General features: G+C 42.0%; 1 protein-coding gene and 1 long non-coding RNA gene across 5 annotated transcripts; one reads left to right on the plus strand and one right to left on the minus strand.

The window, feature by feature from the left end:
* Positions 1 to 3,273: 3,273 nt before the first annotated feature.
* On the minus strand, positions 3,274 to 8,930 carry LOC138407246 (uncharacterized). Its single transcript, XR_011240667.1, has 3 exons — positions 8,800 to 8,930; positions 7,224 to 7,372; positions 3,274 to 4,095 (listed from the first exon to the last, which is right to left on the minus strand). It is a non-coding gene; the product is annotated as an uncharacterized lncRNA (long non-coding RNA).
* cpeb2 (cytoplasmic polyadenylation element binding protein 2) lies at positions 8,815 to 25,443 on the plus strand. 4 transcript variants are annotated; one of them, XM_020081338.2, is made up of 11 exons: positions 8,815 to 10,199; positions 12,065 to 12,334; positions 16,555 to 16,645; positions 18,281 to 18,331; positions 19,195 to 19,218; positions 20,219 to 20,392; positions 20,481 to 20,570; positions 20,758 to 20,876; positions 20,972 to 21,086; positions 21,282 to 21,463; positions 21,744 to 25,443. In XM_020081338.2, the coding sequence occupies exons 1-11, from the start codon at positions 9,252 to 9,254 to the stop codon at positions 21,969 to 21,971; spliced, it is 2,292 nt and encodes a 763-aa protein (XP_019936897.2). In that variant the 5' UTR covers positions 8,815 to 9,251; the 3' UTR covers positions 21,972 to 25,443. The 4 variants fall into 4 exon arrangements, with proteins under 4 accessions (XP_019936897.2, XP_019936898.2, XP_069378569.1 ...); XM_020081339.2 differs by lacking the exon at positions 19,195 to 19,218; XM_069522468.1 differs by lacking the exon at positions 18,281 to 18,331.
* Positions 25,444 to 26,084: the final 641 nt, after the last annotated feature.

Below are 26,084 nucleotides of genomic sequence, written 5' to 3' on the forward strand. Positions count from 1 at the left end.
CTCTGCTGTCTGTCTACAGGCCAGAGGAGGACAAAGTGGAAGAAGCATTACATCATCTGTAACATATTACACATCAGACATTTAAACCAAAAACAGTGGTTATCTATAAGGTTTTTCATGGTCATTTTTCTGCATTGACCATTCATTATATTTATCCACCTATTCCACAATTGCATTTATAATTTTATAATGGCAACTAATGTTCTTCCCAACATGTCGGCCCTCTCGCCCAATGTCAGCTGGTTCAAAGAATAAGCCAGTATTGAAAATGAATGGAAGAATGTAGTATTGTGTTGACAGTCCGCAGTGAAGGATAAAGTGCTTAACAAACCCAGTGGTTCTATAAGGTAACTCTATCTTAGACACTTGTGTTATTGTGAGTCACATGTGAGGTGTGTTCAAGGATGAAGCAGCTGCAGCCGCTTCACAGTGTGTGAGACGGTGTAACAAATGGTCCCGACACGTGCTCATCCACCGCGGACGGTTTTGAACATGTTTATGATTTGACATATGCAGCAAAGTCATGTTAAACCCTGAGCCGTGCCTGAAAAAAGACATGCTTTGTCATCTGAGATGTGGATATGCAGACGACACACACACACACAAAGAAAATAAATATACGGATGTTGTGTTTCCAGGACAACAGACACCAAGAAGGGAATTTTACAAAAATTAAGTTCAAAATAAAAATGGAGAGATGTTTGATGCATGACATTCCTGCTCTGCATGTCTATCATATGATCTTAAGATCAATGCAAACAGTTGATTAAATTGTCTGCATAGATGAAGTTACATTTCTTCCTTTCCAGAAATAATAATAACATTGTGTTCAATGACACTGATAAGAGCAAAACATGTCGTTTTATCAAGTGATGCTTCATTTGGACTCATATCTGATCATTGTCACAAGATTCATTCATAATGTATTTACCTGTGTTTGGTTCAACCCAGGTACCTCAGCTATAGCACCCAATAAACAATTTAAATACTCAGACCTAATTTCAGGTTATTCAGCATCTCTTCCTATGATGGTTTTATCCTGTGAATGCCCCTCACCTCTCCCTCCCACTTTCTCTCTCTTCTTTCTCCTCTTTTCCACCCACCTCTCCTCGAGCCCATTTTGCTCCACTCACCCCAACCGGCTGAAGCAGATGGACGCCCACATTGAGTCTGGTTCTGTTGGAGGTTTTTTCTCTCCACAGTCACCAAAGTGCTTTCTTATTGATGGAACGCTTAAGTGTCTCTATAATATTTTAAAGCCTTAAATTTACTATGTAAAGTGCCTTGAGGTAATGTTGTGAACCTGAGAATACCACTGCTACTTATCTGCAGACATGAATGATGTGCAAGAACCATCTGTTCAAAGTATTTCCCTGACACATGCACATATAAAGCTAGTTATTGCATTAGATTTATTTTCAGTTTTGCATTTTCATTACAGTGATGAGCTTCCCTCTTTATAACATTACAGCCTGTATGGCCTTATTTTATCTGTCAGAGATTTATGGTCCAGCAAAAACAGTGAACAAAGAGGAAACTACTATCAAATGTAAATCATGCATTGCAAAGGTGGACACGCATATAACAGCTGCACTTTAAATGATTCTATGAGGCATTAACTTGCAATTTTTCGAACATTTTAATGTTGAGCAAATAATGATGATGTCACTGTATGGAAGAGTTAAAGACCACAAGCACTAGATGGCACTGTCTCCTCAGCAGTGGGCAGTGCGTCGAACAAAGTTTGTTTCAATATAACCATCGTGACGCTTCAGGGGATCCAAACAGCTCTTCACTGAGTTTTCTGCATCCTCTCCTCTCCCCTCTTCTAGTCTCTTCTTTTCTTTCATCCGTCTCTCATTGATAACCTATTTTGTTTTGCTGGTGGAGCATGAATGGGACGAATAGAGGGTGTTTCACTTTGTGTGTGAGACTCTTTGCAAGGTGCTAGATGAAGCCCATGCAAAGTTGGCCAAACAGCAAACCCCAGCAGAAAGCTACTGCGACCGGGATGAATAAAAACGGCAGGCTGAGGATTTGGAGGAGGACATTGAAACCCTCAGCACCACAGAGATCCTCACTGAGACCACCAAGCAGAACCAGGAGACAGACCTCCACAGATGTTAGAAGGAGCTGCAGGAGGCTCATAGAATCAACCAGCAGAGGTTTGCTGTGGAGCTGCAGGCTGAGAGGAACAAAAATGAGGCTCTCCTATATGAACTGGAGAAACTGAGAGCTTCAAACAATGAGATCAATGAAAAGTATGAAGCTGACAACCTTCAAGCCAGGCAGCAGGTCACCCACATGAGGGCTGAGCTTGAGAAAGCAGTATTGTCTCAGATGGACACCTCCCAAGCTGAGCAGGACCTCATCCGTACACGGATGATGGAGGAGAGGAGATGTTTCTGCAAAAATGCTGCTGAGGAGAAAAAGCTTCTGGAGAGAGCAGTGGAGGAGCTGACTTCTCAACTCTCACTGAAAAAGGAGAGAGAGGATGTCAAGCATCAGGAGTGGCAGGAGGAAAAGGAGGAGGAGAAGCAAGAGGAGAAGGAGGGGGAGGAACAGCAGGAGAAGCAGGAGGAGTCCCTCACTGCAGTTAGAGAGGATCAGAATATTCTCTTCTTTGCTCCCAATCACATCAGTTATGATAAAGTGTGAGGCGGACTGTGAGAAGAATTAGGAATGCAAACACTGCTCCCTGTCGGCCAAAGAGGCACACTGCAACAAGACCTGTAGCATCCCATTCAAACACATTTCAACAAATTGCTCCCTTATGAATTATCATATGGATAATCATAAATCACAAATGTATAACCACTAGCAACTAAAACAACTGACAGTCACAGATTGTCTTGTCTTCAGATTCATTTGGTAGCAACAAGCAGATTATTCTGAATTATACATGACATATTTCCATATGTATAGTCTTATTGAAATAAACCATAAACTCCCACTTTTAAGTTTAGCAACAGTTGTTCTCACCATTTTTTTCAGTTTATAATTGTGGATATGGCAACTTGTTTTTTTAGGGATATTATCCTAAAAAACATCCTTTATTTGAACCTTTCTGTTTGAAACTTTGAAGCAGCATTCAGCTTTAGATGTGTGTATACACTTTCTGGTCCACTTCAATGTTTTTGCTGAAACAAAACCAGTAGGAATAAAATAAGAATGACACCGAATCTGTTTTCTCAGTAGATGTCAGGAAATTTTTAATCATGACACATCATCTCTAAACAAATCACTTCTATCTCAGTAATAATCCTTGCCACATGTGAGAAGCATTGTTTATTTACATGACAGTGAGGGACAGATATAAAAAAGCTAACCTGACAAGTATTTAATTACTGTAACACTGAAGCTGATTTTTACTTGTTTTATCAAAGCATCTTAGACAAACCTGCTCAGGAGACCATCTGCACCAGCTGCTTGTCTCCATTCACCTTCTCCCAGGCCTCAATGGATAAACTGTCAAGCTGAGCTGCAGACGAGTCAACAAAAGCCACAGGAGGCTCTAGGGGGAAGGGACTGTTTACTATACATCAGATAAAGCCTTGTTTCTTTTGTTTGATCTCCCATGACAGTCACCTGGTTTAAAGCTATCTAATGGACATTTTGGACATTTTAGACAAATTGAAACTATCAAATTCGAGGGACTTTCTTCTACTACTACATAGTTTTTTTAATTGTGAAATTTTACATTTCTGTGGACCTATTGTCAATGGCCATGATGATGAGAGTAGTAGGTATGAGGGATAATCTCTGCGATCAGCATATGGATATGATCAGGCATGTCATGTTTGATTTGATTTATATTTTTTTATATTATATTTTATAATATGAAACCTTAAATCTCAAACTGTTAATTGAAGCACATAAACACATGATGTGACTTGATTTATCTAAAAATTTTATTTATATGCAAGTTACAGAAAGATGTGCATTTTGCAGGCCTCTAGTGTTGGCTGTCACCACTGAGAGGCAGTAATGTGTAATGTTTTACAGTTCCCACCACTGCTGCAGCTCAAATGAGGAAGATGCAGTGCTGTGCTGGTGGGAAAGGGATGCAGACTCTTCCATCAAGGTTCACACGCTCTGTTCCAGCAGTATTTATGGTAAAAAGAAATGAAAAGGAATTCAGTTTAGTCACCAAGGTACAGAAACAAAGCCCACAAACAAGAATGTCCCTAAAAAGCATGAACATTATAAAGAAAATTCATATATGAGACAAACGCTGAAAAATTGTGTGCAGTGTGTTTGGGGTTTTTTTTATCAACAGGCCCATTAGACTACTTCAGACAATGAAAAATAGTTTATAGTGAATTAGAATAAGACGTGAGCAAAAGAAGCACAAATCTTTAACCTATAACGATACATTTCAGTGAAGGAAAAAGATCACACTCTTCCTCCACCTGCCGATTTCCAGCCAGATATCTTGAGGCCAGGGACACCTGTCACTGTTGACCTCTGACCCCCTGCTACAGCTCTGCTCTGGGGACACTTGAGATGCCCTCTGACAATGTATGAAAGACACATGTACACATACAAACACATACACACATGGAGATGCACCTAATTGCATTACCTGCAATAATGCAATACACCGAAGGACAGGTGCATCCATAGATTAAATCTGAAAAGGCTGTGCATGTGAGTGTGGGTGTGTGTGTGTGATTGTGAGTGTGTGTGTGTGTGTGTGTGTGTGTGTGTGTGTGTGTGTGTGTGTGTGTGTGTGTGTGTGTGAAGCTATAGGCTGTTTTTCCCTTTGTTTCTCCTTTAAACAGCATTACAGACATCTAAGTACATATATATCTGAGACCCCCGTGATGCCTGACATTACACACAGTGCCCATGTATGCCTGTGTGTGTGCCTGTGTGTGCCTGTGTATGTTTGAGTGTGTGTGTGCCATTCGTGTATTTGTGTGCAAATAAAGGGCCTATGGAGAGCAGAAGGCTGGAGGCTGTTATCTGCTCATGTGAATGTTTGCTGTAACAACAGAGCTCTGGCTTCTGTGCAACAACCAGAGGAAATTTACTCTGACATTAAGATAATACCATCTCTAAAGCCAGGAGAGCAGACAGATGTGATGTGGACACAGTCTCTGGAGGGCACTCGTGGGAATATTGGGAATGGGATTAGTGACAGGAGCACTAATCAGGAGAACTCTAAGACAAAGAATACGGGATAAAGTTGATCAAACACGATGAAGGCAGTCAGAAAACGAGCAGAAGACTGACCTTTTAAGTTAACTATACGGCCAAATGGTCAGTGTGATGAGGAGAATTACAACCCTCCACACATCTAATCTAATGTGAGGCACGTAACAGATGTGCTTGTCTGCTCTCAGTCCTCCAGCCTCGGAGAAACCAACCCACCTAATCTGTCCTGCACGCCTTCTGCAGGGGGCCATAAAATGCTAATATGTGCCACTCTGATACCGACCTACTGCTCACCCAATCTCACACAATAACCCCAATCATAGATGAGAGGGGCCTTCTTGATTGGTTCTGTAGCAACAGTGGCTTAAAGTGAGGATGGTAGGTGTGAGCACTGGTGACAAGCCCAAGTTTGGATAAGAGATAAAGTCATCCAGACATCCACTCCCACAATGTGTCAATCTGTAAATTAGCGACACCTCTGGCTGTATGTCTGTGTTTGTGTGTGTTTATGTGTGTGTGAGCAAAATGTTTGCAGAAGCTTTATCAGTCAGCAAAACAAAGAACCATTCAGTGCCCAGTGAGACACGACAAAGGGGCAGTTTAGTGCAACAAAGGCACCTCGGTCCTGGAGGCCATGCTGGGTGGAAATCGGAACAAAAACTCTGCCATGAGTTGACATTAAATCTGCAGACTACCATGCAAAATTGAAACCTCAGGTACCTTGATGTCCACAAGCCTCAGTAAATAGGAAAACAAGTTTAAGGGTTGGTTCATTCAAATTATACAAACGTACAGTTTTGTGCTGTCACGCACTTGTAGTTTCTGAGGTTTGGAGACATCAACTGACAAGAATTCAGCAGGATCAGTGCGCTCTATGTACTCTGGATAATTCACAAACATCATGTTGTTCCAATGTGCCCACAGCAAAGGTTTATTAATTCCAGAGCGATGAGGGCAATTATTCTGGAAAAAGCTGTTTCTGTTTTTTTATGTTTTTATGCCAATTTAATGCTGCGAGCAATACAAATTACACTCACCCTCTTACAGTGGAAGCAGACACACATCTCAAAACAGGGATGAATTCAGAACTATCTGCATAACACTATGAGAGATAAATGTTAAAACAAAAAGGTAATTTGGGTGAACAGACCCTTTAATTAAAGGCTGGTACAAATCTAAATGATAGAGATTCTACAAATCTGATGTTATCATCCACACTAAGAAAATAGGCTGATGGAACCACTGCCTGATGACATCTGTGAAACCCGACCCCAGTGCTCAGTGGCACACCGGGAGCTACTGCAGGTACTTCCTGTATGCGGAGATAGGATTATAAGAGATGGAACACACCCCATCAATCCCAGAATAGAGTCATCAGATTTGATGGATAGGTCTGTCAGACAGGATGAGCTGATCAATGCCCTCCGCCCGGCCCTTCAAACACACACAGTGCCACGAAGAGAGAGAGGCCTCAGTCAAACACAGAGTAATCAACCACACAAAAGGAAATGCAGATAACTGGTTGCTATGACTACTGCAGCTGCAGCGTGACAGCCATCCACTCTGACAGAGTTTTAAATAGAGGTGGCTTCAAATACAGGGAAATTTGATAATGCTTTGCGGCAGGTGCTCCCTAATAACCACCAGTAGCAACGTAACCAGTAACCTGGTTAAGATGGAGGACGCAGCTGCCTTTACCTCACACTTCTTTTAATTTCATACATCCACATGCATGGCCAGATGATATGTTCAGGCTCATAGTGATATTCTTATGTTTCTTTCGTACTTATTCCCAGTGCGCACGACTTTATGCTACAGAGTGCACGGATAGAAAGAATCAAAAGGTAAAACTATGCTCGGGTTAGTCTTTTGGGATATATGTATCACTTTCTGTATGTGTCAGGGCAGCTGGGAGTCAGGGAATGACACCCCCCTATGTCCCCTGTAACACCACCCCCACCTCCACCACACCCACCTCGGCTGCCCCCCCCCCTCCCCCAGCCCATCATCATCAGACACCAGCAGCTGGCAGCCTGCCCCATTTAACTCCCTCCTGCACTTACTGGGCCTGGCTAATCACTGGTGCTCAGCACTGAGCATGGTCATCACACCTGCCCCCTTACTGGTGGGACTGTCCCATCTGGGACCTTGAGATGGGAAATTTCTGATGGGTGGGGGGTATTCTTGTACTTTCCAAAAACAGCTCAAGGTGCTGTGAACAAGGGAAGAGAAAATCGAGACGTCAGCGATTGAGGTCAAATACTGTCAGTGATAACATTCAAGTCAAGAACAAGTGGGAATGTGATGTTCTGATCATCAAAAGTTTAAGTACATAGATGAAATGCTTTGTAGCACTAATGAATAACTGTGAAACAATGGTAATGATAATGTATGTGACCCGAGGTCTCCCTGTGTACACACTTGGCAAACTCTCCGCAGCCATAACAACAAACTTTATAACATTAGGTCTAAAGGTTTGAGGTTTGTAAAATGACCATTGCTTCCATAACCAGGTGCTTTTGGTTTTTTTTAAGCATTGTATAGGTGACAATGAAGGGCGGAAAGCTGTGTGGTGATTGTGCTGAGATAAGCCATCATCATTAGCACAGACCAGATGGTAGGTTGATCATGCACATTGCTTTGCTACTCTGGTATCTGTCTTCCTCATTAGAAACCACATTCACACACACACACACACACGCACACACACAGTACAATGATTTATTCAGGTTAAGTCTGTTTATTTCATAAGGTAAGTAAATACAAAAGAGGACTGATGATATAACCAGATGATATACAACTACAGCTTTCACTGGGTCTTTTGGATGAAAACAAAACAAGAAAGTGAAACTGAGTTTGCATTTCCCCAGTTCCTATCTGATTGTTACCTTTTTTTAGTGAATAAAATATGTCTGCTATCATGTGATGAGAGGAGAGTCAGTCTGAAACCATCTGTTGTTTCCGCTTTAATCCTAAACTCAAATAAGCAGTCAGATGGTGATGCACTCACAACTCACACACAAACACATCCACTCCGTATAATATCATCTGCCAGGAGCTATACAGGCCCAGTGCTGGTGCTGGCCATTTATGAGGCAGATCGTATGGTAGGGTTGCTTGTCAGCTTTGAGTTGGGAGCAGGCAGATGAAGATTCATCTCCCCAGACAGGCGCTGACATAGAAAACTATATTTAGCTGCTGGCGTCCGTGCGTAAAGTGACGCTGGCGCAGACGCACGCACAGTATGGTTGTGGACTGAATACTGATGCGCACGAGCAAACCGAACCACCACACTGTGTGCAGTTTAAGATTTAAGCAGTTTTGATGAGACATGAAGAGGACAAGATCTGCTTTGAATAATGATTGTGAATCAATGATGGAATAGAATTAAAGTAATGTGTTTGGATTTCGGCTCGATATTTAATTCCAAATAAAATGCTGCAACATAAATATGAGGGGAAACTATGGATAATAACCTAAAGATCTCGCGCTGTGCACATTACAGCAGGAATATGAAAGACATTAGTGTAGGCCCTAGTCTCCGGCTCCTGGTGGAGGGTGGAGGCCTCCTGCACTTTATGAATAATGAAAGAATGACGTAAACAATGCGGTCCTCTCTGCAGCTCGAGGCGGACGCACCAAGACGTGACGCGGCCGTGACGTCGCTGGAGCCGGGGATCTTTTAATCCACTGCCGCAGCAGCACCGACCGGTCACCGGAGGAGGGGGGAGCACAGGACAGCACAGGACGGGGAATGGACCGCACACACAGGCTAGGCTAGTCCCGCACACAAGGCCCGCACAGCTCGGTGTTCAGGTGGATGATCAAATCACCGAGTACAACAGAGACGACGTGACCGGAACAAGCCGACTCTTCTCTCACAGGCCGGGCCCCCTCCTCTCTGTCGCCTGCAGCCTCTTCACACACACCCTCCTGTCAAAGAAAGCTCGTTTAGTTGACATTAAACGTTCATTGGTTTATTTCAAGAGGAGGATTCGGTGTGTGGTTGGATCCTGCGCCTCGTCCTGCCGGTTCACTTCGTCCTTCAGCTGCAGCGTCGCCGCGTCCTCTCTGTTCCTGTCAGCTGCTGCATGCAGGATGAGCCTGCGGGGCTGACAACCACACAACTGCCCGCGTCACCCGAGGAGAAGGACCGCAGCACGGTCAGCAGATCCGGGAACCAGCCGAACCGGACCGACAGCCAGCCGAGCTCCTTCACCCCGGATAACAGCCACCTGAACCAGGAGATAGCCTTCCCCGATTTCGATCGAGGTCGTTTCTGCTCGCCCCGGTCCATCCGTGACCTTCAGCACAGCCGCAAAATACAGCAGCACTTAAGTCAGTACGACGAGTGTCGCCCCGCAGTGTCGCTCCCACCCCCGGGACATTTCAGTCACCTGCCGCACAGACAGCGCTTCTCTGCTCAGAACGACCCCGGCGCCGCCGACCCCCGCAGATCTCCCCTGGAAGAGGCTGAAGCCGATGCTGCACCGCCATCGCCCACTTCCGTAAACCCACACACGATCCAAATGGACTCCCCTATCGCCCACCATATTATTAACGGCAATGGCAGCAGCAGCACCGGCAACATGTTGTCCGGAGGTCTCGGCGCCGCTTTCCCGAACCTCCCCACCCAGGAGATGCAGAGCGCCAACGGCGGCTCGTCGTCACCTTCCCTCCCCGGGTTCGGCCCCCCGTGGTCCGTCCAGACCAGCTCCTCGCCCCCACCCGCACCCAACTCCATCAACCCCATCCATCCCATCCACGCCAACGCCATTAACCAGATGCCCAACGCGGACTCTGACAACAGCTTCTACCCAGGTATCCCCTCCTCCATCAACCCGGCCTTCTTCCAGAGTTTTTCGCCGGTGTCAGCTAATCCCTGCGCCGGGATTAATGTGCAGGGCTTCAGCGGTCCTTTCTCGCCCCAGATCAACGTCCCTCAGCAGCCGCAGAGCCGCAGGTCTCCGGTCAGTCCCCAGATGCATCCCCAGCAGGGCGCCTTCCTGCAGCAGAGGAACAACTACAACCAACATCAGGTGAGCTGCTACAGGGCAGGAGAAACCCCATGAAGGTGACAGGAGATTGTGGACAACTCTCTTACATTATGTATCCCCTCTTTCAATGGCCTCAAAGGCCCGAAGCCCATAAAAAACTTATTTTCATCCTATTTAAAGGTCCAGTGTGTAAGATTTAGGTGAAAAGGAACCATTGTCAGAAATCTAATGTAGAATAAGCCTCATGAAGTTTTCACTAGTTCATTTCATCTAAATTGTATGAATTGTAGTTTTCTTTACCCCAGAAAAGGCATTTTATATTCAAATACTTTATATTTACATGGAGGGGACCTTCTCTATGGAGACCACCATGTTTTTTTACATTAGTCCAGACTGAACAGACAAAACATCTTTTGAGTTTTTATGACAACTGAAGCTTCCACGGGTTCTTTTATATGTTTGGAAAGGGAGGGTGAGGTGAGGGGTGTTCAGCTGCAACATAAAACTTCAACACTAGATATCACAAAATTCTACACACTGCACCTTTAAATCCAGATCTGAGGTTTCCCCTAATTTAAGCAAAGTCCACCTTTTGGAGGCCTTCAGGTCAGAGAGCATCTCGTGACACTGCAGAGATACAACATATTATTATGCATCTGTAGTTCACTACTCCCTTTTCCCCATAATGCATTTGTCATGTCCACTGCAACGGCTGAAGTCAGTATTCTTGAGGCAAAGGGAGGGAGGGCTGCACAGGGGAACAAGGGAGCAACACTGAATCTAGCCCTTGTTCTCTCCTGGAAGCTGGCAGTGGGATGTAGTCACATGGCAGTGGACCATCCCTGTCTTGTGGCTCACTCAGTAGGAAAACAAAGGCTTACAGGGTTTGGTGTGCTAAATGGGTCAAATGAAGACATCTAGTGTCTTGGTGGTGTGTTTGTGTGTGTGTAGTGGCAGGCAGTTAAGGGAAGATACACCCGTGGCAGCAGCAGAACCCATGAAGGTTCAGATTATGCGGTAGTCTTAGGGCGTATTTGCTCTCAGCCTTAGGCTTCAGGTTTCTCATGTGATTTGCACATTGGGCGTGTGAGTGTGCAAGCACATGCAGTGTGTGACTGGGTGTGCTTAAAATGCATCTGTAATGTTGTTGTTTTCCTGACCTTTGAACCCTTGCATTGATTACGAGTGCAATGCAAATATATTTCCATTAAACCTCCAAGGACAGACAGTATGACCAGTCACATGGTGATACACATATACAAAGGTCCAGCACATTAATAGGAGAAAAATGCAAGGACCTACAACATGGAGCAGTATAAACATGTATTTTAGTTATATTGGTGTTGGTGTTTGTTTTATTTTATGTTAATGTCCACCAGGGCTCCAAACCAACCTCCCCAGGAGTTCCTGTTTCCTGTAACATCTCCTACATGATCCAGTGTGTTTAGATACTTCAAACACTCTAAACGCTCTCTGACTTCCTACACACGTCAGCATTGAAATGAATATTTTAGACTACACTATATACTCAGTGTGGTAGAGACCGAGTGCTGATTGCGCTCTGTGAAAGATTTTCACGTGAAAGCCCACAAGATTAAACATGATACGATTTGATGCATGATTAAGAGTAGACACAAGGTCCAGGTAGAGAGAGTGGGTGTGTGTGTGTAACTTACACTGGTGGTGTCGCAGTGCACGGGATGCTTAGTATTAGTCTTAAAGCCCCAAATCTTCTTATCTACCCACCCGTCACAGGAGCAGATCAAGCTAGGCTGTGGCCGACAGAGAAAATGAAGTAGAGGCAGGAGAGGATGAAATGGAAATATAAGTACTACAAATCTACATGCTGTTCCTAACCTCCCGTCCTTCCACCCCCTCTATGTCCTTGTATTGATGTGTGTGTGCAGCCCATGGTGAAGCAATCGCCCTGGGGCAGCCACCAGGGGAATGGATGGGGCTCCGGGGGGATGTCCTGGGGCCGGGACCACCGCCGAAGCAGTGGCATGGGCGTACCTGGCTCGGTCAGTCACGTCTCACCCCTGAAGAAGCCCTTCTCCAGCAACGTCATCGCTCCCCCCAAGTTCCCACGCTCTGGGGGATCACTGGGGCCTAAGTCCTGGATAGAGGAGAACTTGTTCCGCACAGACAGCAACAGCAACACCTTGTTGCCCCTGCAGGTATGTGTTTTGGGTTGATCCTGCGTCTGCTGGTGTCTGTGGTTTTCGTAAGATAATTGGTTTGGTGTGTGTTTTTGTTTTTGTGTGACAGTGTGAGAATCAGGGGCTTTTGAGGTCTGAAAGATCTAGTAACAGTAGCACACTCAGTTAAGACAAAGGGAAGGTTGTGTGTCTCCGTGTGATTAGATCTCTGTGAGGACCATTTAAAATGAAGACCATAGGGAGTGTGGACCTTTGGGGAACTTGAGGACATTTTGAGAAGGGATGATTTAGGGGTAAGTTTTGCTTTCAGGATTAGGGCCTGGTTACACAAACAAATGTAGCAGTGGTGGACCTTTGCCTCCAGTTCACTTCCAATCTGCGAGTGAGGAGGTGAACAAAGGTGGAAAAAAATCGCAGGTAGTTTTCAACTTTGGTGAACATTGACCTGTGATATTCTCATTCATGTATGTATGACTATGCTCTAGGTTAGAATTTGGTTGAGAGTTAAAACACAGCCCTCTTAAGTGATTGCTAGGAGTGGCACAGGCACAGGGGGCCGGTACGTGTTATTCAAACCACAACTGGCTAGTTTAAAGTGCCAATATAAAAGAAATAAAATACACTGTTGTTGTGATGGTTAAGGTTTGAGTCAGGGAATGCATTATGCCCTCACTAAGATAGAAATACATTGGTGTGTGTTTGTGCGTGAGGGAGAGAGAGAGAGTTTCAACTGAGATCTTGTTCCAGATGAAACAGAAACTGAGGGTATTTCAGAGCTGTGGATACCTCAGATCTACATAGCAGTGAATCGATGCAAATTACCATAAAAGGAACATCATGATTACCATTTCAATCAGAGGAGAGTTGGAACTGATTTCCTCTGCAGGTTATTACCAAAGGTGTCACAAAATGGGGGCTGGGCGGAATTTATTTCCACGTTATATGTGAGATTTTCTTCAAGAAGCTCGGCTGCTGAAGCTCTTTGTGCTTGCATCTTCAACAACTAGTATCTTATTGGTTTGTTATATTTGCTTGACTATAACTAGAGCCTCTACTCTCCCGCATCTAGGTACTTCCCCATTTGGTCATGTTTTGATCATCTCACTTAAGCTATTGTCTTTCACACCACATAGAGCAAAATCCTGTTTAATTAAATTAAACAAACCGTTTTTGCAGAACAAGAAAATGCTCACACTGGTTGATGACACTGGTGATTTCATTTGTATCTGAATTGTAACCCTGTAACATCCACCTATTGTCTATTTATGGTTTATTTGGGATTTGTGCAGTTAATTGAATCTAGCCAGATGTTATCAGTGCATGCACGTCAGCAACTGCCAACGATATGTAACAATTATATAAAATCTCAAATTGTACTCCGTATAGAGCATATCACCACAGTCCAACCAAATTTCACACACTCATAAATATTAGTTCCTTAAACATGCCTCATTTTTTCATCAACATCTACAAATTAGTGAAATCTAAACTTCCTAACTAACTAACCTTCATTGTGGATGTAATTACATGATCATTTAAGTAAGTAACTTTATTTTATTAATGTAATAATCTAATAAGATTGCTTTCATTTATAATGCCACATTATTTCCCCAAAGCCCAGTGTGAATGTCAGTGTTACATTTCTCTGTGGCTTATGATTTCTGATTCTACTTGTTACAGTTTTGGTAAAATAAAGTATTAATTCCCACTTTCTTTAATTCTCTAATGTAGACGGCCAATCACAAGCTGTAAGTAATAGGCTTTGTTCCTAAAAAAGTGTCTCAGACTGTAGATAAACACATTGTACCACAGAGTATAGTCCATAATGCAATGTTTCTCTTAAAAACCTCTACACATATTTACTGTTGTAGTGTCTGCTTGTAACAGACACTGTAAAAATAGCAAAATAGGACAGATAAGATATTCATTACTGTGACTGCTCCAAACTAAAGTAATGATATCACCAAAATAATGGTGTCAGTGAGTGGTTTTGCTGTTGCTATGAGCTCAAATTATTAATGGTATCCGTGCCAAGAAGTACAACGCTTCCTTTTCCAGGAAACAGGCCCGACTCCATGGATTGTTAATTTCCATAAACAGTGTCAGACCCAGAATTTTTCAGATTCCGTCTTTTCCTTCCTTCCTTTCTGTTTAAAACTTCACAGCTGATGGACGATATCAGCGCTGTTTCATGTTTTTAACATCACACAGAGGTGCACGTAGGAGGACAGGAGAGAGTCACCTTTACTTTCAGTAAGCCTGCAGCTGATTCCTTAACAGAACTTATAATTGTACTGCAGTTCCCCCGCATACGACCACCCTAACACTACATTCTAAAAGAGTAATAGAAATGATTCATCTCACAAAATGATTCCCTCGGCCACATTTAATGTTCATGTGTTTAAAGCTTCTAATCCAACCTTCATGCCAAACAAGTCAAGACATAAAAGTCTGTTTACACGTCTGGGGATCTTCTGCACATGTTTGGAAAAAAAGTTGTATATAGTACATCCAGAGGGAGCTGAGTGAAATCTCATAAATCATTAAATTTAGAATTCATGAAAATGAAAATAAGACTTGGGCTGTGGAGTTTTGCAAGGCTAAAGTCTTTTTGAAAACCTGTTGGTCATGGACAGACATAATCACTGGCAAAAAAGGAACAGTGATCAGTTTGGTTAGATTAAAGGCTCAGCTCACAGATTAACAAATTATGTTTAAGTAAAATAAAATACAGACTTCTATACCATACAGTATCTATCATTTATGCTCATTTGCTTTGCTCTCTATTCTGCAACTCAGTAGCTACCTTCAGTATTAAGACAGAAATAGCTTTGGATTTATTTTCCAAATATGAGTTTTTTTAACTAATAACAGTGTAGAAAAATAACATTTCAAACAGTGCTTTTCTGATAACAATGTCCCATTTACTCTGCTTATACCACAGACTTCTTGTTTTTCTACTGGAGAACTTTCTAGTCATGTAATTGTCTCTGCTGACGAGGGCGACAGTGTGTTTACACTGAATAAAAGCTGCACTGTCACAGGAAAGAGACGTTGATTAATTCATTTGAAATCCCCTTTAAGCTTTGTTGTATTTGCAGAAATATTAGAGAAAGATATTTACCAACCTGGAATAATAAAACTAAAACCATCTGCTTATCTCATTGCTATTAGAGGTAAATGAAAAAATAAATCCTCCTGTAATTTAGTAAAACTGACATTTAAAAGATGGAGAATTGCGGATATCAGCTGCTTTTTTTTCCTCTGCTGAGGAGGTTTCGTTCTCATCGGCAGTTGTTTGTCGACAGGACGGACTTCCATGAAACTTGGGGGAAACATGAAGTATGGGTCACGAAAGATCCCATCAAATGTTGGGTGGATCTAGGAAATGTATTTTCCCTTTCTTTGACATTGTGAGAAAGTTTTATCCTTTTTACAGTTTAGTTGGTTTATCAGAGAATAAGTAATGGATCTTGATGGGGGGTTGTGTGTGTGTGCAATTTGGTGCATATCCAAATAAGTATCGGGCTCTAGTGAATTTAAATGTGGTTTCATGAATAGACTGTTGGGTCTTGTTGGAGGTTTGCACTCTACTGAGTGCAGGTCCAGTTGGATTTTTCTATGTTTTCTCAGCTCTTCACTCTTAATTTTCTGAATTAATGAGAATTGTGACAACACAGACAGAGGCCTTCAATCCTTCACTATTAAAGTGTAATGAATTGACCTTGACCTTGTAATTATGTTGGGTTGGGTACGGTAGGCTCAGTGCTCTCTGGTATGTTAGTCACCAGAGTATAACCGTATGAGTCTGTCATAGTTGTTTGTTAAGGATATCTGTATTACTGGAAGGGCTGATGAGCTCATAACCTCCATCTCAGCTCTCCTGCTAGATGCCACTCCCAGGTTTTGTTTCCATTCTCTCTCTCCATCTGCCTCTGGGAACAAGTCCACAGATCCATGGGGGACTACGTCGTATAGACTGCTCACAAACATATCTTCTGACCCCTAAAGTGAATAAATATGGAAAGAATGTTAATCCATGAGCTACTCGCACTCTTAATTCTCTTACATGCTAAGCCAAATACGAATGCTTCGGAGGCTTTATTATTCATAAGCCAAATCACAAAGGTGTGCTAGAAACGTGAAGGATTAGACACGCATGATAAACATGTGTTGGCTCTGTCACTTCTGACTGTTGATGATATTAAACCTCATGTACAAAACCTGTGTTTTTATAGGAACGCTCCAGAATGTACGACAGTCTGAACATGCACTCCCTGGAGAGCTCCCTGATCGACATCATGCGAGCTGAGCAGGATCCAATGAAAGGTGAGACTCCCTTTCCCTTTTTGCAGCGGGTCAGAGGGGGGCGATCATGTTCGCGCACAGGCAACCCGACAACTTGCAGCATCACTCGATGCAGGGAGGTGAAATGGCCCGTTGCTCCCAGAGCTGCGTTGCTTTACCACACACCAGCTTATTTTCTCCCCGCTGAGAGCTTAATACATGTGCCACCAGCTGCACATTTACATGACCTCCCTGCTCTGATCCTGTGGCGACTTAACCTGGGCGGCACACGGAGCGGAGTAAGGAGCGGATGAGGCTGTGGATGTCTCTAATTAGTTAACAGATGTTTTCGGACAGATTAGACACAAGCAAACCTGACACGACTTGGAATTTTTCACGTAAATTAGGTGCGTAAATTAGGCCTCACTGCAGTAGCAAGCAGAAGACGCACTGTAGTGTGACACTGCCCTGACCTCCTGGGCTCAGCTGCTGGACATCAGAGGAGCAGTGTCAAATAACTGAGCGTTCTTACCCTCCTCTTTCCTTGACGGTGGCTTGTAGCTCATTTACAGCCTACACGCTCACTTTAAAACACAACCCATAAATTATAACACTGGTAAAACCAAAACTTGCAAACAGCCTGTATTTGTTTGTGTATATCTGCTAACAGCAAGATTTTGATTGGTTATTCATAATATTCATGGGGACCCTGCTGAAATCAGGACTCGTCCTGTGCCCTCCTTTCTTGGGCGAGTTTCTTGTTTTTCCTGCCGGAGCAGATGGAGAGAACGTGGGCCAGCGTGCACAGCAGAGAGAGGGGGATCTAGACTAATTTTAGATGTGATCACACTTTCACACACTGCGTCTGACAGCCAAGAGAGCAGCCTAGAGGGAGTGAGAGCATGGCCAACGGTACTCGGCCATTTATAGCCTTACCACAGCTAACAGTAGTCTGGCTAGCAGCTCCATAACACCATTATGGTGCATTTGCTGCATTTGGAAATTAGATGTAAAGGCATTAAATGGTATCTAAAAAATATCAACCAGTTAAGCTTGTTGGTTGCAACAGTATTTTTTTAAATCAATCTGGGTATCTCCATGCCATCTAGTGGTACAATCAGGGGAGACAGTGTTGGACAACAACACACACTATTACTCAGAAAGTGCGGTTGAATGGGAAAAATGCAACGCACACGATGTAATTCCATCAGAATAATTTAAACAATACTATTAACACATTTAATCACTAAGAGTCATTCCTTTATAAAAGAAAACATAATAATAGAGATTAGATAGCTAGAAACATGTGATCCCTTATGACTCCTGCATCACTGGTTTTAGTCAGAAACAAGATCACATCATAACCCTGATGGTGGAGAGGTCACAGTGTTTTAGGTTAACATTTAGTTTTGTCTGAAGAATCTGTCTCTGAGATGTTTATTCTGCTAAATTCTCCTAACATCCTCTCAAGTTAATCTTGGTGGTAAAAAGAGCTGAATGTAGTGTTCACTACAGATGTGGAACACATTTACAGACCCTGAAGAGTTTGTGTATGTGTGTTTGTGTTTGTGTGCGTGGTTTGTATGTGTTTTTTCTCCCATGTACACACATTGGCCTCGCCCTGTCCTCTCCATCTGTGTCTCATCCCTATCTCTGTCTGTGTGTTTCTCATGTCAGGCCGTGTGGGATGCCCTCACCCCGGGGCTGATGGCCTCCTCATGCTCAATGGTAATTATCTCTTAGCACCATCTCCCTCTCTGTCTGCAGCTCTCATGATACATTCACTGTTGCTCTTTAGCCTCATTAGACACACTCACAGACTCTCAGTGGTACAGTAGGGTCGCACTAGGTGACATGTGCTATATCTGGTGTAGAGACAATCTGTCATCATTTGTATTCATGTATTTAACGTTCTGATAAGTGTGTGTGTTTCCATACATGTTATATATGTGGAGACAAACAGTGCGTAGTTACAACCCTTCATTTCGATGTAAAATTGAAATTGTAGACTCTTTCTTTTAGCCTTTTATGTGGACAGATCATGTCGGTGTCCAAAATAAAAGCTTGTTTTATAACAGTCTTCTCAGGACAAAAATCTGGGTCAGACAGTGTTTGCAGATGAATACAAGCGTGTTTTTCTATTAATTCTGGTGTTGTCTGGTGCTTGGCTGTTTCCTCAGACTCAGGAATCAGCAGTTCATGTGTGTTTTCTGATGGGAACAGTTTTTTGTGTTTGTGATGAGCCTTGTTTTCTCTGACAGAGGACATCCAGGGCTTTTCAGTGACGTAACATATGTGGAGTTTTTTCTAGTTGCCCAAATGACTCCTTATATCTGATATACTCAATGGACAAAAGGCTATGTTACATCAAGAAGGGAAACATATGAATGTCTGCATGTTTCTTTTGTTTTCGGTAACTGACATTTTGTTGACACAGAGTATTTTGCTGTGTGACTGACATTGGACACATGGGTTATAAGCCAACTCAGCTTTGCTAGATTTAGATTTGATTTAAGTTTTAAGAATCACAAATGCCCTTTGTGAAATGTCTGCATGGCTGAAACTTGCACTCTGTACTTTTCTACATGCAGCCAGGAGCTATGGGAGACGTCGAGGTAAATTCAGCTTTCTACAGCATCTTTATTCCTTGTGGCTTTTTCTCTTGTGAAATGCTTTATTGCTTTAATGGATTGCTGAGGCCTTCAGTCTGGACTTTTAAATTCAGGAACACATAGTTTTATGTAGTGTTGTGATACATTAAGTTTAAAATCTGCCCTGTGATTTATCATTGGTTAACCAATGATAATACATAATAAAAACCCATACTCAGTTATAATGCGATTGTATTGTTGTAGTTTCCAGATCTGCATGTTTCAGGTTTGCCCATGTTTATCTGAAGCACTATTGCATTTGTGTGTCTGCTCTATACAGCTCCAAAGTGTTCAATATTCAATGACTTAAAATGTGTCAAATGTATAAATGGACCAAGTACTTAGAAACTTTTACAAAATATTATATATGAATATATATCTTTTCCATTTCAGACAACTTTATTGATAACGTTTGTTTTAATTCCGTAACAGAATGAGATTTCTCATTATGACACATTATGAACATCTGTGTTTTCACTCACCTTCCAACCAATCACACAAGCTAGTTAGTTAATGTAACAATGTTAAGATGATACTGAATCAAACCACTAGTGGCTGTTACAAACCACTAGAGGCTGTTACAGTGGGAATTTGTATTTCAGAAAAAAGCCAACATAAATATTTCAAATACTGAACACTCTGGGTCTCCATACTGCTAAGAGATGTTGCTACGAGCTTTGTTCCACAGCCTGTCTTTCCACACTTCCTTTATCTACTACTCTGCTCGGAGTCTTTAAACCAAACTGTATAATCCTCACTGTAAGCTGCTGCTGTTTCACAACCACTCAGTATAAAGCTGTGATAAAAAAAGACACATGATTATTATTATAAATACAACCCTCCCCAGGGATTTAAACATAACATGGCACAGATATCAAATTCTACAAAAGAGCAGCAGGTGCTATGTTATGATATTCAGTTTTTTACTGTATCCTCACCTGCTTTTTTATTTATCCTCCACCAGGCCGCTCCTCCCTCTTCCCCATTGATGACAATCTCCTCGATGATGGCCACGGCAACCAGGGTGTCCCTGGAGTCCTCGGCTCCCCCAGCTGTTACCCCCACCAGAACGGGGAACGCATTGAGCGCTTCTCCCGCAAGGTGTTTGTTGGAGGATTGCCCCCTGACATAGATGAAGGTGAGACACGAAACAGTCTCTCCTGATTGCATTGTACTGCTGGTATTTATATATTATTATATACTGTACTATTTCTTCTTCTCCGCAGATGAGATAACCTCAAGTTTCCGCCGCTTTGGTCACCTGGTGGTGGACTGGCCGCACAAAGCCGAGAGCAAATCTTACTTTCCACCTAAAGGTATTGAAAAAGCAGCTAGCCTCTGTATAAAACGTGCAATTATGGTTGATGAACAGTATTTACCTGTAGCTTGAATGGTGTGAGGCTATGATTCTGATAAGTGAAGCGAGGTATGCTTAAAATACTGATAAACCAAGGAAAGAACATGTGTTATGTGATTAATGCGTGTGTGTGTTTGTTTTTCTAGGCTACGCATTCCTGCTGTTCCAGGAGGAGAGCTCAGTGCAGGCTCTGATTGAAGCCTGCATGGAGGAGGATGGGAAGCTCTACCTGTGCGTCTCCAGTCCAACTATTAAGGACAAACCCGTGAGTTAACCCACATCAGCTCACTCTACACAACTCAAAGTGCACTCTCTGGAAATTTTCAGAATATATCATTTAATGTTTGACTTTAACTTCAGGTGCAAATTCGACCTTGGAACCTGAGCGATAGTGATTTTGTGATGGACGGATCTCAGCCCCTTGATCCTCGCAAGACCATCTTTGTGGGAGGTGTCCCTCGTCCCCTGAGAGCAAGTAATGCCCGTTATGTTGTTCCTCTCAATCAGCTTCATCTCTTTTACTGTTTTGGACATAATGTACATGTTGCATATTGTCGATAATCAGCTGTATCTTGACACGAGCATCCGAGATATTCCATCTACAACCGCAGTCTCACAGTTTTTTTTCACTCATCCTTATCTATTCTATTTTCTTTTCTTCTATAACAAGTTGAGCTGGCCATGATTATGGATCGTCTCTATGGTGGAGTCTGTTACGCGGGAATCGACACTGATCCTGAGCTCAAATACCCCAAGGGTGCAGGACGAGTGGCCTTCTCCAATCAGCAGAGTTACATCGCGGCCATCAGTGCCAGATTCGTCCAACTGCAGCATGGGGACATTGATAAGCGGGTACAGAGTCCCCTTAATTAACAATTGAACTACTTTTATGAGTTTACACAAGTGTATGTGAATCGGTCATTCATTTGTCAGTGTGTGTGTGTCTGTGCGCACGCTATCAGCATCACCACAGATGGGTAGCAGCTTGTTGCTATGGTGATCAAAAGCTTATTAAGGCTAACTGAATTAACTTCCTCCCCTTCTCTGTGCCTTAGCCTTTCATGAGTATATTATATATGTATTGTATTTATTAATGCACACTCTTTTTCCTCTCCAACGTGCGTGTGTGCAGGTGGAGGTGAAGCCCTACGTCCTGGACGACCAGCTCTGTGATGAGTGTCAGGGTGCACGCTGTGGGGGGAAATTTGCTCCCTTCTTCTGTGCTAACGTCACCTGTCTGCAGTACTACTGTGAGTTCTGCTGGGCCAACATTCACTCCCGCGCCGGACGGGAGTTTCACAAGCCCCTGGTCAAAGAAGGGGCCGACCGCCCCCGCCAGATTCACTTCCGCTGGAACTAGAGGTGCGAGTGGTGACACAGTCAGAGGGAAGGGAATGAAACACTAGCTAACAGGAAAAAAAGAGCATTGCTCTGCCTCTCATGCTCTCCTAAGCTTTCAGTATAATTGAGTACTAAACACTACAGTATATACTATATATATATATCTATATATCTTTTGTAGCAGCCAAACACCACAAGCCTCAGTTTTCACCAAAACCCCCCTCACATCTCAGGCTCTGACAACTCTACAACTCTTTTGTGGTACTTTCATCTTTTCTAAGAGGAGATTTAAAAAGAGATTGATTTTTGTAGGTTTTTTTATCATTATTATTTTTGTATGTGAGATTTAAAGTAGATACGGGAATGTTTTTGCATGGGGCAGCTTGTCTGTCTGGTTGTCTGCTGCTAGCCACCCCACAGTGCGTGTAGTGCACACTTGTTTCTGGGAAAAACCTCAATTCTCTAATGTTGACGCCTGCCCCAGGTCATTAACCAAAGGTAGCAAAATTATAGGACGCTTAAAATTGACACATTTCTGCCGCATAGCAAACGGTTGTTTTTTAATGTTGCCATGGGCTCTTTGCTCTTGTTAAAGAGTTTATCAAAAAAAAGATTTTTTTTTATTTCTACACTCTCACAGACCCATAGAGTGATACCTCAAAATACAAAATCTGGTTTCTTCTAACCGTATTCAACATTTATACTTAACAAGCTATTTCAGAAGCTTTGCTGCTATATATACGTATATATGTATAGGTGTGTTGGAATTATATTTAATGCCATTGATAAATCTGAATCATGTTAAAGGAAATGCAGTATGCACTCAAACACTAAGAGTTCAAGTGCATGTTATGACATTAGGCTTTAGCTACCCAACTAGCATGCAGGATAGAGGTGAGAGAAAGAAAATCACGGAGGAAAAAAACAAAAAAACAAACCACTGAAATCATAAATACAGAAATTATTTAATCAGTAGCATGATCATCTATTACAGAAGCCTAAGAGGGAAAAAAATCAGACAAAGCTAAATAACTGAAAAAAAAACATATTTAAACTTGCATGCATTGATGTTTATCTGTTGTTTGATCCGTTTACATACTTATTGATACAAAAAGTGATATTGGCTCTACCGTAGACTTAGTGGACACCATCAGTTTGTGACATGGTGTCTTGTATGGCGAAAAAAAAACCTGTGGAGAAGCAGAGTGGTGTTCAGTGGTTTGTGTATGTGTGTCGTCCCTGTGCTGTGTGACTGTTGTTAGTGTAGACTGAGGCTCTAGTTTAGTTTCCTGCAGAAGTATAATGGAGAAGTAAAACAACGACATGACTCTGCCTTCAACCTGTGTCTTTGTACGGTTCCAAAGGTTTTATCTGACACAGCGTCGCACAGGCAGTCCAAATGTAGACTAGGGTCCGTTTGGGAGATTGAACTTGGAGAAGTGGGCCTGGGATGAAGGTTGTGTTAAAAAGCATCTTTTGAACTTATTTGCTTCGCTAAACTGCTGATTTTTGTAACGACTGCTTGACACCGTCATGCTGTGTGACTGCAGCTCCATGAGTCTCCCAGGCCCAGATGAAGTATCTCCACAACTCCCCAAACCAAGCTTTTATTACGAGGATGACGACACTTGGTCTCTTGGCGTGCTAGATATGAAACTCTCCTCTCTTTGTATCGTTCGTCTGTTCGATTTCCCACCGTGACCCTTGAAGTACTCTTAAACAAACTATTTATGGACAATCTTTCTGTAAGGATGGTGGCCCAGCCGTCAGTTAGGTACTGTACAAGTGTGTTGCTCTCATGTGGTCGTGGTTTTTGTGTTTCAGGCCCCTGGTGTGTTCTCCTCAGTATCAAGTGTGTACTGTTACAAATCCTATGAAATTATTACTTGTAGTTGAGTCATACAATTTCATTTGTTTTTGTCAACTACTTACCCATCACTGGCCCTTCAGTATGTTTTTTACGATATATATTATGCACTACTTTTCTATATACCCCCTCATTTTTTTCTTATTCACCCCTGAAGTGATTTCAGTGCAGATGTGGATTCTCTGAAGCCTCCACCTATTTATAATTCTAAAGATGATTTATTAAATTTTATTTTTTCATGATTACTTATTTAAGATGTAGCGTGAAGCAGTGGTCTTAATTTATCTGTGTTCTGTATGAGTAGAGAAAGAATCCAATATTTTCTAATATATTAACTAATGTAGTCTTGGATGTTGTGAGGAGTGGAAGTCAGAAAGACTTCGACGGCCATGCCGTGATTCACAAGTGATCCCCCCCACCCAACCCCACCCCCCCCACCCTGTGGCTTTAGTTCTCATGGTGTCCGACGCGAACATGAATATCGTCACCTGTAACACTTGACCTGTGCTGTTCTCGTGAAGTTCTATTTTCTATGTTGAACACTGTTACTTTGTTCTGTATGTGTCTTTGTTTTTGTAAAAATCATATTTATTTCACTATTTTTGTAGACAAAAAAAAATTTGATTTTGATTGTATTTTTCTATTTGAATAGGACTATTATACAATTTAATCCCCCCCCAAGTGATAATTATGTCCAAAAGTTCTGTTTAAAGACAAGAATCATGACATGAGTAACAGCAGAGTGTTGACCGGATTCTTATTTTGATACACATGACACGTTTCATTTGACGGAGGGAAACATGAAGGTTTTATCATATTCTTGGAAGACACTTGAGATTCTCCCCTGTTGCATCGAGGCCCCAGCTGCCTGTCCTCGTAGATGCTCTGAAACTTGAATATAACACATTTTGAAAGGCTGACTAACCTCGAATCTGTGTTGTGATGTGCAATACTGTTTCTAATGTTTGTATAAAAGTAAGAACTACAGTGTAAACCTTTTTAATGCAGATTTATTTTTTTCATTGCATATTTTGCAGATTTCTGATCCACAGTGTCATTTTTTACTGTCAGAAAAGATAAACCCCGTTTTTTCATTGCAACTATTTTTAAATCCAGATATCTTTGTACTGATGTAAATGATTGTAGTTATTTTGGATAGTGTTTTGCTAACAAAAGGAGAGACTTTTTCATGCATATTTCTATTTCATTTCATCTTGTTTTATCCCTCGTTTTTATTTCGTTTAATAAAAGCAGAATTTCTTGGAATAATTTTTCATATTTAAATGTCACTGGTATTATTTTGTATTTTTATGTGGAAATACACTATAATTTTAAGATGCTAATTGCTAAGATATTATTTTGAGTTTAATTATTTTTAAAAGCTAAATATTTGTAATTTTATTGTTCAAGTGACTAATTTCTAAATCAGAGTTTGTGTATAGATTCACAAAAGTGGTTAATGAGGTGTTTGGATTGTAATTATTACTGAATGGTTCTTTGATATGCAAAATGAATATCATGTTTATTTTTATTTTTGTTGGTTTTGTATTTAAATGGGGTGTTGATTACAATCTTTGTTTTATCTTTCACTTGCTGAATAAAGACCCATTCTGTTTGGACACAACATGGCTGCTGCTGCTGCTCGTGTGGTTTCTCTTTTTCTTGACTGGGCTGTGGCCTCCTCCTTCTTTGCTGGGAGACTTTAAATCATCCATGCAGTATCTTCAATGCATGGTCAATAAGAGAAACACTGTGCTTATCATAATCTGACCGGTCCTGATTAATTATTTGTAGCATGTCCAATATTGCTGCAAAAACAGAAATGTGCTCTACCAGGATTGTTATTCATTGTTCTATTACAGTAATTACAGATATGATGATGTGACACTATACAAAAACTTCCTATTTACTCAAGAGATTCCCTTCATACACAAAAAGGTCTGGTGAGATCAGAGCTCTCAACTGTTAATTGGTGGGATTTAAATTAAAGTCTTATTAGTCCTGGGCTACTAAGGGTGTTGTTGGATGCTTTTGATTTTGCTGTTAAGATCTTTGTGGTACATCTTATTTATCTTTTTGTCAGCAAAACATTGCCTTTATGACCAATTTTTACCCTTTTTCTCTTTTTATACTATGACCTCTTGAAGTAGTCGCGTAACTTGATCATGCTGGAGCAATCTGACTCCTGAGAGATAAGGTACATGTAATTTGGTTCGATCCTAGTCTCCCAAATTTTTGTGTGCCAAAGTGTCCAAGACACTGAAC

This window comes from Paralichthys olivaceus, chromosome 3 (genome assembly GCF_024713975.1).
Source record: "Paralichthys olivaceus isolate ysfri-2021 chromosome 3, ASM2471397v2, whole genome shotgun sequence".
NCBI classification, from domain to species: domain Eukaryota; kingdom Metazoa; phylum Chordata; class Actinopteri; order Pleuronectiformes; family Paralichthyidae; genus Paralichthys; species Paralichthys olivaceus.